Source organism: Macaca fascicularis, chromosome 9, assembly GCF_037993035.2.
Source record: "Macaca fascicularis isolate 582-1 chromosome 9, T2T-MFA8v1.1".
In the NCBI taxonomy this organism is placed as follows: Eukaryota; Metazoa; Chordata; class Mammalia; order Primates; family Cercopithecidae; genus Macaca; species Macaca fascicularis.
In genome coordinates, this window is record NC_088383.1 from 121,701,590 (window position 1) to 121,719,342 (window position 17,753).

Below are 17,753 nucleotides of genomic sequence, written 5' to 3' on the forward strand. Positions count from 1 at the left end.
TTGCTGTGATTGCCAGCTGGTTCAAAAATGCTTAAAATAGTCTTTCATAAAAGCAAAAGATGTTTGCTAGCCACTTAAGTCCTGTGGTCCACCCGATAGTGACTTCTCAAACATATAATTAAAATGCTATACATTTAGTGATAGCAATGTGTGCAGAGTTCACAAAGAGTACAAATAGTGATTAACTTGGCTCAGAATGATTTCTAAAAAGGCTTTCTAATTACTTTCTAGTCACTTCTCAATTCTTTAAGCACTTTTTGTTTTTTTAGAATGAGTAATTCATTTACCCTGGAGAGCTGGATGACACTGAACACGTCTCCCTTGTCTGTTAAGTAAATACATGTTTGGTAAATTCCACAAGTGAGCCTTTGGAATGTGTTTTGACAGTTTTGCCCATTCAGGTTTTCTGCTGCTTCATCTCCTGGCTTTTTTTTACAGGCTTTATTGAATTGTGAAAAAGGGATGTCCTTCCTGCTGCTCAAGTCTCATTTTATAGAATAGAATGGATTCATTCTCGTTTTTGAATGAAGCTATAATTAACATGGTTCCTTTTGTTTAACAACCTCAATTTACATAGTACCTGCTCATTCCGGAGCGTCATTATTGCTAGCACAGCTTCATTGACTGATGTCTGAGGGCTCTGGGAATAGTGTTTGTTAATTATCTGCAACAAACCAGGTAACTAAGGGGAGGTTCTGCTACTATGACTTTGATGAAAGTAGCACTGATGATTTTTTTAATTGCTTAATGATAGATTTGATCATCTTAAAGCAAAATAGAACACATACTCAGCTACTGAGAAGGTAGTGTTAAATCGTAATTGCTTATACACACACACGCGCGCGCACACACACGCGCGCGCGTAGGCCCTGCATGGTCTCTTGCTGTATTTCTTTAAGAATGTATTAAGTTTACCTTCAGTCGATATGAATGTGTAATTTTTTTAATAATGTCATCATCAAAGTGCCTGTAAATATTTTATAGTACATAGTAAATGCTAATGTCCTCAGAGGCCAAGCAGTACTATATGAAGCAGTCTAATGTTGGGGACTTAGGCAAAATGGAAACAATATGATCTGCTTAAAAGCACTGAAGTTTCTATCGTTTTGGGTTTTTTAAAACGTTGTTCTTGGGGCGGGATGGGAACACATCTCTGGGCCTAATTTGGCCCCGTGCTCTAGTTTCTCATGTGCTCTCTGGAGAAAAGGAGGCATTCAGTGTTTAGAGTGACTGAATTCTAATTTGTTATCGTTGTTGTTGTTGTTGTCGAGACAGAGTCTCACTCTGTTACCCAGGCTGGAGTGCAGTGGCACGATCTCGGCACACTATAACCTCTGCCTTCCAGGTTCAAGCGATTCTCCTGCCTCAGCCTCCCAAGTAGCTGGAACTACAGGCACGTGCCACCATGCCCAGCTGATTTTTGTGTTTTTGCTAGAGACGGGGTTTCATCCTGTTGGCCAGGATGATCTTATTCTCTTGACCTCGTGATCCGCCCACCTCGGCCTCCCAAAGTGCTGGGATTACAGGCATGAGCCACCACGCCCGGCCCAAGTTCTAATATTTTAAAGCCAAGGGGCACTAAAGATCATCTAGTCTAAGATTCTCATTTTACATTTGAGGAAACTGAGGCCCAGAGAAAGGGAATGTTTTACCTAAATCAAACCCCAAGTGAATACTTCTTGATTTCTTTGAGTGTGTCTTAAAGACAAGGGAATTTGGAGACCATTTTAGAGATGGTTGTATTTCTGCATTCTCCAATACAGTGACCACTAACCACGTGTAGGTATTGAGCACTTGAAATGTGGATAGTGCTACTGAGGAACTAAAGTCCATTTTCTTTATTGAAGTTTAAATAGCCCCATGTGGCTAGTGGGTACTGTATTATATTGGAGAAAGAAACTCAGAAATTAAGCTTTTTATCCCTAATTTATTACAGCCTACCTTAAATCAATATGCTACTTTACATATAACTCAAGAGCCAGTCAACAGTATACTTCTGTTTACCTCCTCTTCATCTTTCATGCTTTGGTTTTCATACATTTTGCTTCTGCATATGTTATCACTATTTTTATTTTAAACAGTTAATTACTTTGAAAGAATATAAGATAAAAATAAATGCTTTTATTTTTATTTTCTTATTTATTTATTTTTGAGACAGGGTCTCACTCTGTCACCCAGGCGGGAGTGCAGTGGCACAATCTTGCCTCACTGCAACCTCCGCCTCCTGGGTTCAAGTGATTCTCCCACTTCAGCCTCCCAAGTAGCTGGGACTACAGGCATGCGCCACCACACACAGCTAAGTTTTTGTGCTTTTTGCTAGAGAACGGGTTTCACCAAGTTGGCCAGGCTGGTCTCGAACTCCTGACCTCAAGCGATCCACCCTCCTCGGCCTCCCAAAGTGCTGGGATTATAGGCATGTACCATCACCTGGCTAATTTTTGTATTTTTAGTAGAGATGGGGTTTTGCCATGTTGGCCAGGCTGATCTAGAACTCCTGGCCTCAATTGATTCACCCACCTCAATCTCCCAAGGTGCTGAGATTACAGGTGTGAGCCACCGCGCCTGGTCTGCTTTTATATTTATCCACAGATTTACCATTTCTGGTGTTCATCATTCTTTCTTGTACACCCAGGTTTCTATCTAGTGTCATTTCCCTTGAGCCTGAATAATTTCCCTTAATATAACCTGCAGTTTACTTCTGCTGGGTAATATTTTTTGCTTATCAAAGAATATCTTTATTTCACCTTAATTTTTGAAGGCTATTATTGCTGGATATGGAATAATCGAATGACTTTTTATTTTTTCTTTTAGCACCTTGGAATGTTGTTCCATTGTATGTTTGTATTGTTTCTGATGAAAATTCAGCCTTCATCCTTATTATTGTTTTCCTGAATGTGTCTTTTTTTCTGCTGTTAAGATTTTTTTTTTTTTTTTTTGAGAAGAAGTCTAGCTGTGTCACCCAGGCTGGAGTCAGTGGTGCAATCACAACTCACTGCAACCACCGTCTCACAGGTTCAAGTAATTCTCCTGCCTCAGTCTCCCGAGTAGAGTCGCTGGGACTACAGGCACCCACCAACATGCCCAGCTAGTTTTTGTATTTTTAGTAGAGACAGGGTTTCGCCTTGTTGGCTAGGCTGGTTTTGAACTCCTGACCTCAAGTGATCCACCTGCCTTGGCCTCCGAAAGTGCTGGGATTACAGGCATGAGCCACTGCACCCAGCCAAGATTGTAAATTTATCTTTAGTTTTCAGAAATTTGACTGTGACATGACTAGGTGTGGTTTTTATTTCTCTTGCTCAGAGGTTCTTAAACTTCTTTGATCTGTGGATCGGCTTTTTAAGAAACACAGATTGGAAAAGTTTGACTGTTAGTTCTTCAGATATTTATTCATAAATTTTTATGTCTCTAATAATCTCTTTTTCTTGTAGTCTAATAACATGTATGTAAGACCCACTTGGTATAACCTCACAAGTTATTGATGCTGTGTTCATTTTTTAAAAATCGTTTTCCTCCTTCAGTTTGGATAATTTCTATTAACTATGTTCGTGTTCAGTGATCGTTTATTCTGTAGTGAAGGATATTCTATTTGGTACACCTAGTGAATTAATTTCAAATGTTATATTTTTATTCTAAAATTTTATTTGGTTTCTTTTAGAGTTTCCATTTGTTTCTTGATAAACTCATATTTTCAGCAATTATGTTTACCTATTCCTATAAATTATTTAACACAATTATAATAGTTCTAAAATCTTCATCTGTTAACTGTAGTGACTAGGATCTATTGGTCTACTCATATAGGTATATTTTCTCTTGATTATTCTTTCCTGTTTTTTTTTGCATGTCACAATTTTATAGTATTCCATACACTGTATAAAAAAGAACAAGGGAATCTGAAATATAACATCCTGGGTTTGTTATATATACAAGATAACATTTTACTCTTATCTTGTATTTAGATAATAGAAGGATCTGATTCTCCCAAAACTTGAGTTGGTGCTGAGCTGAAGCTATAATAAGATTGGATTCATCCATGATTAGTGCACTTCCAACCTGTGTTCATGCTGCTTCTTACAAACAAACAAAACATATTGTCAGTGTTTGAGCTGGGAGTTGGTTGATCTGCAGTTTCAGATATTTTTTGGTTCACCTTTAGACTCAATTCTGACAGCGTCTTAAAATACAAGTGCACAAGAATGTGTGGGAATATGTGATTTCTCTTTACTGACTAGCTCCACCTTTATTCTCTCTTATTTGGCAAATTTGAAGATTTGGGGAGAAATATCAGACCAAGCAATTTGTTTTTGTGTTTAGAGTTCATCTAGATTCCATTCTGTTTTGTAAGCCTACATCATCATTTAACATTTGACTGATTTCTCTCATCCCTATAAATTCTATCTATGGCAGGCTCATTCTCAGAGCAGGCACTTGCCCTATATCAAACTTGGTATCAAAGTTGCCATACCTGTTCGCTCATACACAAAGTACTTGTTTCTCTCTAGAATTCATCAGAGCTTCTTTGCATCTACTTACTTCCTCCAGAAAAGTTTAGTAATTATTTTGTCTGGGTTTTTCTTGTTTCTATGGGAATGGTCATTTGCATCTTTCTATGGCATCTTTCTACATCCTAACTGGAAGCAGAAGTTCCTCACATGTCTTAGGTTGTCAAATAATGAAAGATGTTGAAAGAACTCTCTTTCCATTGTTGTATTTTTCCAGATATCAGGAATTCAAAAGGCTCTTCATGCCCAAGTAACATCAATACAGAGGATAACCTAGCTATTCAGGGCATGAGAGCAGAGTCAGTGCCCAGGAAGCTATGCTAAATGCCGAAGAGTGACTGATCCAACCACTCCGTGATCAGATCCCTCCTGAGAAAGCTGTATGTGAATCCCTCTGCTTCCTGAAGCAGCACGTTTTCTACCTTTATTAGATTCCGTGGCCAGAAGTTCCCAAGTCATGTCCAAAATTCAGCGCTCCAAATTGTGAGGACATATTACTTCAAGGTTTTTCATCTGGTTGGTGTTCTGCAATACACATATGAAAACACATGCTTCAGTATAGCTCTTTTGCAGAACTCCTGCACTTCACAAAAGTCCCTGTATGCAAACAATAGTTGTGTAACTGTGAATGCCTTTTATCTGCTACTAAAATTGCTGGTGAAGTTTTCAAGTGCCGGAAGATACCCTTACCTTCTCTTAGTCCTTGAAAGAAGACCCAACTTGCTGTTTTCGCTTTTTAAAATAATTTGTTGGAAACCACATTCTTAACAAGGTTTATAAAAAGAAAATTAAATAAATATAGGTGTGCTGAGGAATAATCACTGTCTTCTGGAGAGTGTCTTGCATTTTCCACAGTGACTACTTTTTAAAAATATTTTGAATGTATCAAATGGGACATTTCCTAGTGAATTAGATTTGAGGCTCCTTCCCTTTCAGCCAGTTTATAACATGATGTGAGCTTCAGTAAGTCCTAACTTCTTACAGAGGATATTTTAATCTGCTCACCTCCAAAATACAGGTCTTATAAGTTTTTTTTTTTTAAAAAAAGGGGTTCATTCATATTAGTCTTATGTTACACTTATACTGTTGTTCACATGGTATTATTATTTTATGAGTGGAGAGACATGATGCTTTCAGTGATACAAGTTCTTCAAACTAAGTCTTATTTTCATGATGTCAGGCCAGTCCTTCAGGAGATATCTTGCTAGATTTGAAGTTACCTGCTCCTTTCTCAATTTCTTTATGGGACAGGAAAGTATTCAATGGCTATTGTGTATATCTTCCAAAAGATTGAAAAGCAAAGGAAATGTTAGCCAAAAACCCTTTTGCACATGTGTTTATCTATAAAAAGGGGCTATGGATCAAGGATATGATTGATTCTGGGTAACTGTAAAAACGAAAATTCATTTTATGTGTTTGAGAACTCTACTCCCAGGATGATTCCCAGGACCACTGTGGAAAGGAGAGAAGTGCAGGAAGGAGCTCTTCCTTCCAGGAATTCATTTATCATGCTCGTACTGACATGGAGAATTCCAGCATACACCGTCAGTTTTCATTGCCTTGTTATGCTTCCCATTGTTTCTTAATCTCAAGAAGACCCTCACAGTCAACAAGTACACTATTTATAAAATTTATGATTTCTCAAATTAGTTCAAGAGCAGCAGTATGGCTGTTCCATTCTTAAGGCACTATGGAAAGTAAAGAACTGAAAATTTAAATCTCACATCTGCCGTTGGCTTAGGCCTCTGAGCTTGTGTTCTTTCTATTACGGTGTTTTTGGTGAATGCTTACCTCTTCAGTTAAATTATTCAAGAAAAATAAACCTAACAGTGTTTCTAATTATTTAATGAAATAATCGCCAAACCAAAGATAGTCTGTATTAAAAATAATCCCTCTAATTCGTTGTCTTGATTTGTTTTGGTTCGACTAGAAGAGTGGGCCCCACAGTGGAAAAGAAAAACCACATAACTTTCTTTACATGAATTTTTTTTTTTCATTCCATAATAGTTATCACTGTAATATATTTGGCCTGAAATTTTCTTTATTAGAGCATTAAAATGGAAGAGAGCAAGCAAGAAATGAAAAAAGAATTGTGTTTCCAACAGTGCATGGCATTTGGGTGTTAAGACCGGGATGCATATGCTTTTGCCAATATCTCTTCTCTTGCTAGATCGAGTTAGTACTTGGGATGCTGAGCTATGTCTGGGGAGGCAAGGAGATTGTGAGAGTGGTTTATAACTCCTGAAAAGACCCAGATCTTTACTTCTTGTTTGTTGATTCCTTCAGTAGCAGACCGTAGGTCCACTCAGAGTAGAGTTTTCTCCTCAGCGAACCTGATAGAATGATGAATCTATTACCTGCTTTCTGATGTCAACTTCTCCAGTGCTGCACTGGATGGACTTTAAGAGCAAGAATAGGTCACAAACCTGACACATACTTTAATTCTTTTATTTATTCATTCTTTCCACAGATACTTACTGGGGATACGATACTGGCCACAGACACAATAGTAATAACCTATTTCCTCTTCGTTTTAGATTACATGTTATAATACCATCAATCTGAACAGGAGAAAATATGATATAAATAGCATTTTGCTGAAATAATTGCAGTGTTCATGGTGCTCATATATGTTAAAGGTTTTAAGTGAAAAATGAATTATAATTGCTATATTATGTTGATAAAAGAAATCCAATGTAACAGTAATAACAGTATGACAAAATTGAATATTGTCGGGCAAGAAAAGAAAAAAATTCAACTTCAGTTATTTCCTCCTTCTCCATTATTGATATCATCTTCCACTGCTGTGATGCTTCCACTGGGAGCCACATATCTTACCGAATTTTACCTTAAGGATAAATTGTATGGGGTTAATAATAAAGAGCTGAAATAAGTCTAAGAGGAGCTACTATACTGAGAAAGAATGTTAAAAATGTGTATGCTGTCAAAAATATATTTATGCTAGTGCATGTAACTGTTTCCTATGAGTTGGATTTTCTGTCATGAAAGGAATATGCAGTGCTTTTTCTAATGTGCCTTGAAACACAAACTCTTCTGATAACACTTGCCTGTAACTCTTCTACGACACTTCTTTAACTGCTTAATCCTTACTGCTGGCATGGAAGCTCCATGAGTGCAAACACTTGATGTTGTTTGCTGGCCATATCCCTGGCACCTGTACCTGGCACACAGTGGGGACTCAATGATTCTTTGTTGAATACTCTGAGTCTTACGTGCTATTTCATGACATGCCTTTATATGGTACCCTATAGCTTCCACAACATTTTTACTTAGGCTATCTCGTTGGATCATAACATCAACTTGGTGAGAAAGGCAGGACAGATATTTTTTCCTGTGAATAAAATTGCAGCTCAAGTGGGCTACAGCAGGACTAAGATAGGAGAGTGGCAAAGTCATAATAGCCCATTGATGTTCTTGATTGAATGATGATCAATCAATCATCATTCAATAAATGCTTATTATTGTTGTAGGCCAGTCACTTACAACAATGAATTACCTTATTAAACTCTTACAACAAACTCATGATATAGTACTATTATTATTAATATTCCCATTTATGGATAAACTGAGGCACAATGAAGTTAGCCACACAGCTAGTAAAGGCCAGCACTGGGATTTTGGCTCAGGCAGTGTGAGTTCACAGCCAAAGCTCTCAATGTGGCCTAACTACTGCTCTACATTTTTAGGGTGTCCTTTAAAAAAAAGCCTAGCAGTGTACATGTATGAGCCAAATAACTAGCATGGTGACTTCTTACTGACTTCATTAAATTATTTGTTATTATTATAATAGGTGCTTGTTTGAATGCTTCTATATGTCTATAAGCCAAAGATGATTGTTGTTATAGGTATGAGTAAAGAGACAATGCCAGAGGGAAAAGGAGAGAGAGATGTAGAACAAGGTAGTCAGATAGGTTGCCAAGATTATAAGAGAGGCATCCTTCTAGTATGGAATAAGGCACCTCCCAGGTAATGGGGAATGAGTCTGAAAACGATTTATTCAAGGCAGCTGGTTATTTATGAGGTCAAGCCATACCTACTGTCTTCTAAAAGGGTCTGCAGATTGGAGAAGAGACTGCCTAGTGTCAACCAAATAAGATGATCATGGCACGGGAAAACCTCATTAAAACTCAGCAGTATGGCTTTTTAATGAATGTTCTAAATTGCCTATAACAGTATTAGGGTTTCAAAGTTCTGGGGTGAAAACACTGTCTCCAGCATGAGCTCTCTTCTACTACTTGAGAAGGAATGCACCTCACCTTGAGTTGACTCAAGTACCTACAGCTGCTGATAGCACATTAAATGAGCCCTTGCCTTGAAGAGAGCAGAAGCCTAGAGACAGTTCACTACCAATAAGCATATGTAGGTGAGCGTATGAGGATTACTTGTGCAGGGCGAATACACTAAAATTAAAATTGTTCTAAATGGAGTCTGACATACATGTGCAAAATGAAAGGGGAAAGGGAGAGCAGAATCATTAACATTACTTATAACCTGTAAAAACCAACAGCTAAATTCCATGATGACAAAATAGACTAATGGACATCAGATCTCCTCCACCTTTGCTGACATTTGCTGGAGTGGCCTGGGCAAGACATCATCTCTAAGTCATTATTCTCATGTTGGTTATGTTCTATAGGTCAAATATCTAATTATACCTAAGATAAATAGACACATTTATCAAATACTGTTTATATTTTTCAAATACATGAATTGAAATACGTGTCTAATGTATAATGCATGCATGCTACTTTAACATTTTATGTCATTTGGGTACTCCTGAGAGTTATTCTCATGTGCACTCCGAGTCATTTTTCCTTACTCAGATTTTCTTTTCCATAGAGCAAATTGGTCAGGAGATGTTGGAAAACCTTAGTCATGACAGAGAAAAGATACAGCGAGCACGTGAAAGAGTAAGTATAAGTGATATAGTTTTTTCACATATTCAGTAAATGAAGACATAAATGAAAGGCATTGGGACATAAACAGTAGCAATTAGGTAGTTATATGTATCTAAGGTGAAAGAGGGTGTAAAGTCTGTGGAAAGGAAAAGAAAGAGAGTGACATGGAGCAAATAGCAGCCGACTCTATGTCCCCATCCCAGAATGCTCCCAGGTGGGTATTTTATTTACTTCTTATAGAGGAGAAGGTCACTGAGGGAGATTTTGGAGTATGTTCATCTTTTAGAGTGAAAACTATAGAATTATTGGTGGTCATCTTTTCTCAATTCATATTATTTTTATGTTTTTAGGACTGCACATTCATAAGTTGGAGATGAATTACCAAATGTTTATGAAACTTTTTCAGCCTGTGCTTTGCTTTTATATCTGGTTCTAGTATCCAGCTTAAAGCTCCCAAGATTACCTCTCATGTGTCATTCTCCAAATATAAGAATTTTCCATGTTTGTGTAGCTGTCAGAAATGTATTTATTTTTGTATATTTGAACATTTTTATTGTTTGGATTTTCTACCGTGAAATAAATTGTCACTTGCCATGCACTTTAGAAATAGTCTAATTGCATGAACTTTTGTTTTGTTTTAACATTGCTGTTCTTCTTGTAGCTTCGGGAAACAGACGCTAATTTGGGAAAAAGCTCCAGGATTCTGACGGGGATGTTGCGAAGGTAAGAGCAAGGTAGGGACCCATCTTTCTCTCTGTCTCTTTTTAAAACTATTATGTTTTCATTCAATTGCAACGGGGCATATTACATGCTTTTAAGCTTCTGCTCTTAGTGCCCTGTGTCAGGACCCGTTTGAAATAATAAAGCACTGATATTAACTCTTATTTGGACAGGGACACATAGTAACACAGATTAGAGAGAAAGCTTGAGCTAGGGGGGTAACCTGAAGCTATGGAAAAAATTAGGGTTAGACATGAAGTGTTTTTTCATAGCCTGAGGAAGGCCCCATGGCAGGAGCAGGCTGATTTTATTTTCTATTTTGATGGCCTCCTTCTTATGGAGGGAATGCAGACCTACCATTTTCAGGAGCACAGTTGCTGTTAGTTTTGCTCTGTGTTGCCTTGTTTTCATTTCTTTAAGTGACACGGTTTGGGGAAACATTTCTGTTTTATGTATACACTGAAAGATGATTTATAAAACGTCAAGATTATCTGAATAATATGTGCTAACAAACAAATGTTCATGTTTTATATGTGTAACTCAACCTTGATTGATGAAAAATATGCTAAATAGTATGAGAAAATAAATGAATGAATGCAGGTAATGTTCTTATAAGTACATTCAGCGCAAAATTATTTCACATTCAGAATCTACCACATAAGAATATCATCTAGCATGACTGTCAGTTTGGAACTGTGGATAGAAAAGTGAATGAGAAACATTGAGAATGGCCTCTGGAATAGCTTAATTAGAATTTTTAAGAAGGAAATCTTTATAGTTGATACTATAAAGACAACCATCTAAAAATAACTAAAGTCTTCTTTGATCACGTATCCATATACAATAGTTTGCTAAAAGTATGTTTGCCGTGTTACAGATTTATTACATAAGAATCAATCAAATGTCTAGTGGTTTGGTCTTCAAGACTGTTAAGATTTTTCTAAGTAGCCTGACCAGTAGCAAGCTTAAAGTTCCTGGGACATTTCCAGCCAAGGCTTGCATAATATGACATTCCTTCTCATTTTCTTGGACCCTGACTCCCAACTCAGAATCATAAGCCATCAAATTCTCTGATTAAGAGTACTAGGTAAATGGCCTAAGAAAAACTCAGAATTCAGAGAGAAGGGTAGTGGTGATTGAAAGGAATGCTTCAGTGCCTATAGACAATAAAAAAGAAAGGAAGGGGAGGGAAAAACCTCTGTTGCTTTCCTGGGAGGGCTCCTGCGTCGTGAGCTGTAACGAATATTCTGCATATGTCTCCATTTTGTCAAATCTCATTAAAGAGTCCTCCTGCTTTATGTCAATTGAGCTGTCCAGAAATCATTCATCATTTTTAGTGTAAAAAAAATGATGTGGTTATTTAAATAATATCATATTAATGTTAAAGTTCAGCTGTCATTTAATGGTATGGCTTAATCAGATGTAGCATTTAGGAAAAATAGTTTATGCGGGCTCCACGTGGCTTTCAGGTTGGCAGATTCAAATAAGGATTTATGGGTTTCGAAACCAATGTATTTCTGTCCATGTTTCTGCTTGATGTACCTCACCCTTTAGTGCAGGACACTGCAGACAGTTATTTCAACAAATAAAGCATCTCCTCATATTGTGTTTGAATAAATTTGCAAGTCATTTAGAGAGGGCGAAGCACAAACAACTTCGGCAACCTTTGACTGGGCTTTCTGTAGGGAAATCATAATAACGTGGTTGTTTCAGAAGCCTACGGAAGAAAATTACTCTGGTGAAATCTACATGGGGTTCTCTTTGTAAGCAAACTCAGTCAATCACTGACTCATCTTCTTTTGGGATGTGTCTAGAGTATGAACAGAAATAAAAATTCCCAGATGGACATCACCTTGCTACATCTGAACCAAGGGTACGCTTAAGTCCACCTGTTCATATGCATGACAATGTTTTTCACTAGGCACAGCTGGGATCTTGGTATCAGCCAGGATATTCAGATATTTTCAACCAATGCCTTGACCTGGCAATGGTCTCTGGGGACCAAATGCAGTGGTGGTTTTGTTTTAGTTTCTAATTACTGCCCCATATGATATACAATGTATTTTGGACTTGGGAAAAGGTACAAACATTTTACCAACCTCTCTGCTTCATTATTTTGGTTATCTCATGGAAAAGCTCTCTGCAGAGAAATAGAGGCAGGGTTTATGTACCAAAGCCTCTTATTGAATGCTCTGATTTTGCTTTCTCTGTTACATCCCTCCCATTCATTCATATGGCTTTCGCTTCCAGCCCTGGTGAGCTTGTATTTCAGAAAGAAAAGCCACATTCTCTTACTATTCTTCTTACCAAAACTGCATAGCTATGTCGTGTGTCAGCAAGCGCTTCTGATTTAGGAAATGCTATGATACTGAATCGTGCTCATCTGCTACCTTCACAAATGTGTAAAAGAAATGAATGTCCTCATTGTGCAGTGCAAGCATTTACCTGCATATAACATAAGCTTAATTATTTTCATATGATGAATTCTGTGTGACTGAAAATAGTTAAATATTCTGTAGTATACCAAACCAAGGAATTGCTTTGTTTAAAAGAAATATTGCAGGTTATTTTTTAATTCTTTTAAACCTTGATTGTTCTCAGATTTGTAACGTGAACAAAAATGGCTTGGCATGGCTCCTCATTTGAGCCATTTTACGTATGGTCTGTTGTGAAGACAGGTGAAAACACTGTTCCATTGGTACCAAGATCTGTGCATATGTCCACTTGATTATCTGTAAAACTGACCAAAAGGAGTTGGGGAAATCAAAATGAGTAAGCAACAAAATTAAGTTTATAAAATCCAGCAGCCACTAAATAATCATCTACCACTCATGCTTTTTTATCTTTTTTTAAACTTCAAATAAGATAAACATCTATTTCCTTCCTTCTTTCCTTTCTTCTTTTCTTTATTCTGCTTATTCATTTCCTTAGTAAATATTTACTATCTGTACGCCAGGGCTGGGGATCCTGAAATGAACCCAATTTTATCCTCACTTTCACAGTACTTTAGTGTAGTAGAAGACATATGCATAAAAATGTACCATGGAAATTCACAAAATTAACAGATTCTCAAGGCATCTATTAAAGATTCCACAACTCCAGTTAGTCCTTGCTGGTCATTAAAAGGGACACGAGGAAAACAAATAACTAATAAAAAAAAAATACGAGTTAAATGGCTATAAAGCCAACATGTTTGGAAAAAAATAGAGAAATAGAAAATGGCATATGGAATCATTACAAACAAATTTTGAAAAGAACTAAGGTATGCAAAAAAATTGACATATAATATGTAATTTAGTGAGATAGCAACTGATTCAACCAAAAAGAAATTGCTCTTTGTGTAAACACGCCATATTACCAAAAGGAAGAAAACAAAAGAGAAAATTAGTCAATTCAAAGTTATAATAGTAAAAGTCCACATCAGAACACAGCTATGACTGATTTCCTGGAAAGTAATTTTTCTTCTATTCTGACATAAGATGGAGAGTTATCAAGGGACAAACTGTTCATTTCCTAACTCTGTAGACAGAGTTTACATAAAGTAGAATTCAGATAATAATGAAAATGGTCATGAAACAAATGACCATTTATGTTGTAACTGGGTCCAATAAATGGATTTTTTCATTGACTTTCACAAAATTTGATTTTTATAATTGGCTGTCTTAAAGTGTCACAGTATCACTAGGAGGCTGAAATGTTTCTCTTCATATGTATGTATTGATGTGTGTGTTTGTGTATTTTTTCTATACCTTTGAGCAGAAAGTCTTATTCGTTCAAACTGTTGGCAATCAGTACAAATGAAAATTAAAATTTTCAAAATTCAGAGTCAGAATAAAAAGAAATCGTGATTCTGTTTCCTTTTACCTCTGAAGAGTTAATGATTGATCACTAATTGTATATTTGTTTCTAAAAGTACATGAACAATGCCTCAGGAATGTAACAAAGTTACAGTTTAAGAGCTCCACTGACAAAAATTTACAGGATATGTTACTACTTTACCTTGGCTCCTCTGCGGCATTGTATATGCTGGCAAAGTGCTTATAAAAAAAAAAAAAAAGGCATAAGCCAGGTGTGGTGGCTCACTCCCGTAATCCCAGAACTTTGGGAGACCTAGGCAGGCAGATCACTTGATGCCAGGAGTTCAAAACCAGCCTGGCCAACATGGTGAAACCTCACCTCTACTAAAAAATAGAAAAAAAAATTAGCCGGGTACAGTAGCTAATAATCCCAGCTACTTGGGAGGCTGAGGCATGAGAGTCACTTCAGCCTGGGAGACGAAAGGTTGCAGTGAGCCGAGGTCGCACCACTGCACTCCAGCCTAGGTGACAGAGTGAGACTCCATGTCAAAAAAAAAAAAAAAAAGAAAAGAAAAGGAAAAGAAGAAATGGCATAGGTGATTGTTTAACACCTATTCTGTTTGACAGTCTCAAATCAAATAATTTCCTCTCTCCCCCTCCCTACCTATATTTGCCGCCAACTATTTGCACACACGTGCATGTGCATGTGCACACACACACACACACACACAGATTGTCTCCTTCAGAAAGTGAATTTTGTTTATCCTTCCAGTATGAGTATGGTTAACTTCCTTATGCATGGAGCTGCTCAGAGGTCTTTTGTAACTAATCTGTAATATAAACAAAACAGACAGTATTAAATGCAGTTGACCTAGCTAGCACCATTCACACAATATTATTTAATATGCATATTTTTGTTAGAGTTACTTTTGAGTTATTCTGGAGAATCATTGCCACCTATCATTGCTATCATATTTTACATTTTAAACATAGTCTTTGGTAGAGTGATAGGTAAAACATCTGAAAAGCTTAAATGCACTGTCAGAATGATTCCTAAGAGTAAATAGACCAGGAATGCCAATGCAAGATCTGTAAGCTATAGAAATAAAATTTTTAAAATAAAAACAGGTTTATTCTTACATATGCCATGGCTAGATGTTTAAGCTTCTTTTAAAAACTCATTCTTCTTTCTCCTTCGTTTTGCCCAGGAAGCATTCTGTTATATTCTAATTGTTCTTATTACGATGTCTGAAAATTCAGCAGTAGAGAGTTTTCAAGACATGTGAGAAAAATGTCCTTGAAAATGTGCTGTCAATTTTTAGGCACTGAAGAAAGTACCTTCTCTCATAGTATCTTGCATTTATATTTTTACATCTCTGTCTCTATCTCTTTTTCTTTTCTCTGTTTCTCTCATTCCTCTTTCTCAGCACATTTTACTTACTGGTGATAAACTTGGGCCTGACCTGAAATTAGTGTAGCAAAATCTCAATGTCTAAACTATTCTTCAGCTTTTAATCAAGCGCTTATTCTTTCAGAATAAAGTGATTGAATTTCCAATAGATTCTTTGGACTTAACAGATTTAAGATTGACCTCTTCAAGGCCAGCATGGGTAACGTTTTTACCAAACCAAAGAATAGCCTTGGATTTGCTTATATGTTTCTCTTTAATAACATGCTGTGCCTTTAAACATAGAATTTTGCTCTAGTGTCAGACACTTGAATGCAACACCTTATCTGTCAATGATAACTCTACCAGCTGCATTCATTGAGCCTTAAGTGCATATGTGACCCTAAATCATATATTATGCATCTTATCTGATTTTATCCTTAACAGTTCTGTGAAGGAGGCATCACTATCCCCATTTTACGGGTGAGGCAAACTGTGCTTAGTGAAGTTAAGTAAACTATCCAGATTCACATATTGTAGAAAGAGAATTAGGATGTGAACTTAGTTTGCTCTTTTGACACACTACACAAGGTTCCCAAAGACCAGATTATGAATCAGAACCAGTTTTCACTAGTGGTAAGAAGAGTAAGAACAAACAGTTGAGTTTTTGTTATGCCAACTTATTGTCAGATGCTATTATAGTTCCATTTCTTCTGTGAAATAATTGGTGGCAGTAAATAATTTCCTTAAACTAGGTTCATTGTTACAGTAAACAGAAAAATAAATACTTGGAAATATTAAACATTGGCAATTATATGTCAGTCCTCTCACTGTCCCATGCCCCCCTCTCATTTCACTGACCAGGAAATTCAAAATCCATACTATACTGTACCCTTTAATAAACAAAAACACTGCTACTTATGCACTCTCTGGTGGGTAGGTAGCAGCCACAGTCCTAGATACTTGTTATACGTTACCTTCTTTCACTTTCATGATAACTCTATAAGATGGATACTATTACTCCCGTTTTAAGAAATAAGGGAACCACTGGTAAATATCATCAGGGTCTACATAAGTCGTCTGCCTCCGGAGCCTGGTTTTCCTACTACACCAACTATTTATCCTTCTGTGGAGACTCAGTTTCCTCACGATGGTCAGACAACCCTTCTGGATGTGTAGACAGTTGTTCCTGAAAGCAAGGAACAAACCCTACTGGATCCCATCATTGTGGGTGGGCTGAAGGCGCTCAACTGCAGCTACTGTGTGCCATAGGAGTCCCATGTGAGTGTGTTCTTAAGGAGTCCTTTCGAATTGTTGTATTGCTAAGCATAGACCGTGTGGCATTAACCAGAAGTGAGAAATAACAGCACCGTGCAACAGAAGAGTCTTATCATCTCCCTTACCTCTGGAATTTGACAAGTGTCATTGTTAGAAAATTTTATTTCTATATCTAACTTTATCATCTGGAGTCTTATCCTTGCTGGAGCAAACAGTCCCAGTCTTGTTTAATTATTTATGTGAAATTTCTATGTATGCGTCCAGAGGCATATGTCCCAGTAGATAAGGGGTAGTAGGCTCTGGAGCTGCACTGGCTCTGCCGCTTTTTAGCTAGTAACCTTTGGCAAGAATCTCACCGCTCTGTACCTCAGTTTCCTCATCTGCAAAATAGGGATGACAATAGTCTTTACTATGGAAATTTTTATAAATGCGTAGATACGTGTAAAGTGCATACAACAGTGCCTGGCACATGATAAAGTACCAGGAAACATTGAGGTATCGGTTTTCATCATTATCAGCATTGGTTTTAAAAGAAATAGGGCCTGAGAGCAAAGACTAAAATCAAAATGTTAATTAATAGTTCTTCTAGGTTGATGAATTTTTAATTGATGTTTTTAAGTTTTCTTTTTCCATTACTAGAGTTTCATAGGAATTTTTAAAAAGTTACAAATCAATAATAATAAATCCCATCATCTTTTCCTTATGTCCCTGTTTCTGTCATGGCACCACTGTTCCCCCTTCCTTCTGGGACTGTCACTCAGCAGCATTTCTTGAACTACTCTAGTGTGTTCTGAGTACTACCTGGAGCAAAGCAGTCCTCCAGTCTCACATGTTTCCCATCTCATTTAGGCTGTTTAGGGAGGGGGGCTCCTAGTTGGTCTCTGTACTTCTTCCCTTCTTTTGCCGTTCTGAATATTACTGACCAGTTTAGTTGGAGGGTGCCAGACGAGTGCTGTTTCTTCTGTACTTAGGGATCTCCCATAGTGACGTTCAACACAGAATGTCTTCCTTAGTCTCATCGCTAAGGTTTTCCAGTGAACTTTCTAGCCTTGTTTGCTGCTTCTCCCTTTGGGTAGGCGGTATGTCCCTACTAGTGGTAACTACTTACAACCTCCAAGCAAGCTTCACTCTTCACTAATTCTAGACATTTGCT

At 37.2% G+C, this 17,753-nt stretch overlaps 1 protein-coding gene across 19 annotated transcripts in view; it reads left to right on the forward strand.

The window, feature by feature from the left end:
* The window catches only part of VTI1A (vesicle transport through interaction with t-SNAREs 1A), a 367,718-nt gene that overhangs the window by 210,879 nt on the left and 139,086 nt on the right, over positions 1-17,753 (forward strand). For 13 of the 19 annotated variants that reach the window (XR_012418209.1, XR_010577658.2, XM_005566428.5 and 10 more), the window contains 2 exons: positions 9,360-9,430; positions 10,080-10,141. Coding sequence is in view for 17 of the 19 variants with exons in the window: in XM_005566428.5 (XP_005566485.1) it covers positions 9,360-9,430; positions 10,080-10,141 (133 nt within the window). In the remaining 2 variants the exon portion in view is untranslated. Of the gene's footprint in view, positions 1-9,359; positions 9,431-10,079; positions 10,153-17,753 lie in introns of all 19 variants that reach the window. The other 6 variants (XM_005566431.5, XM_065520180.2, XM_074002722.1 and 3 more) reach the window with 1 other exon arrangement.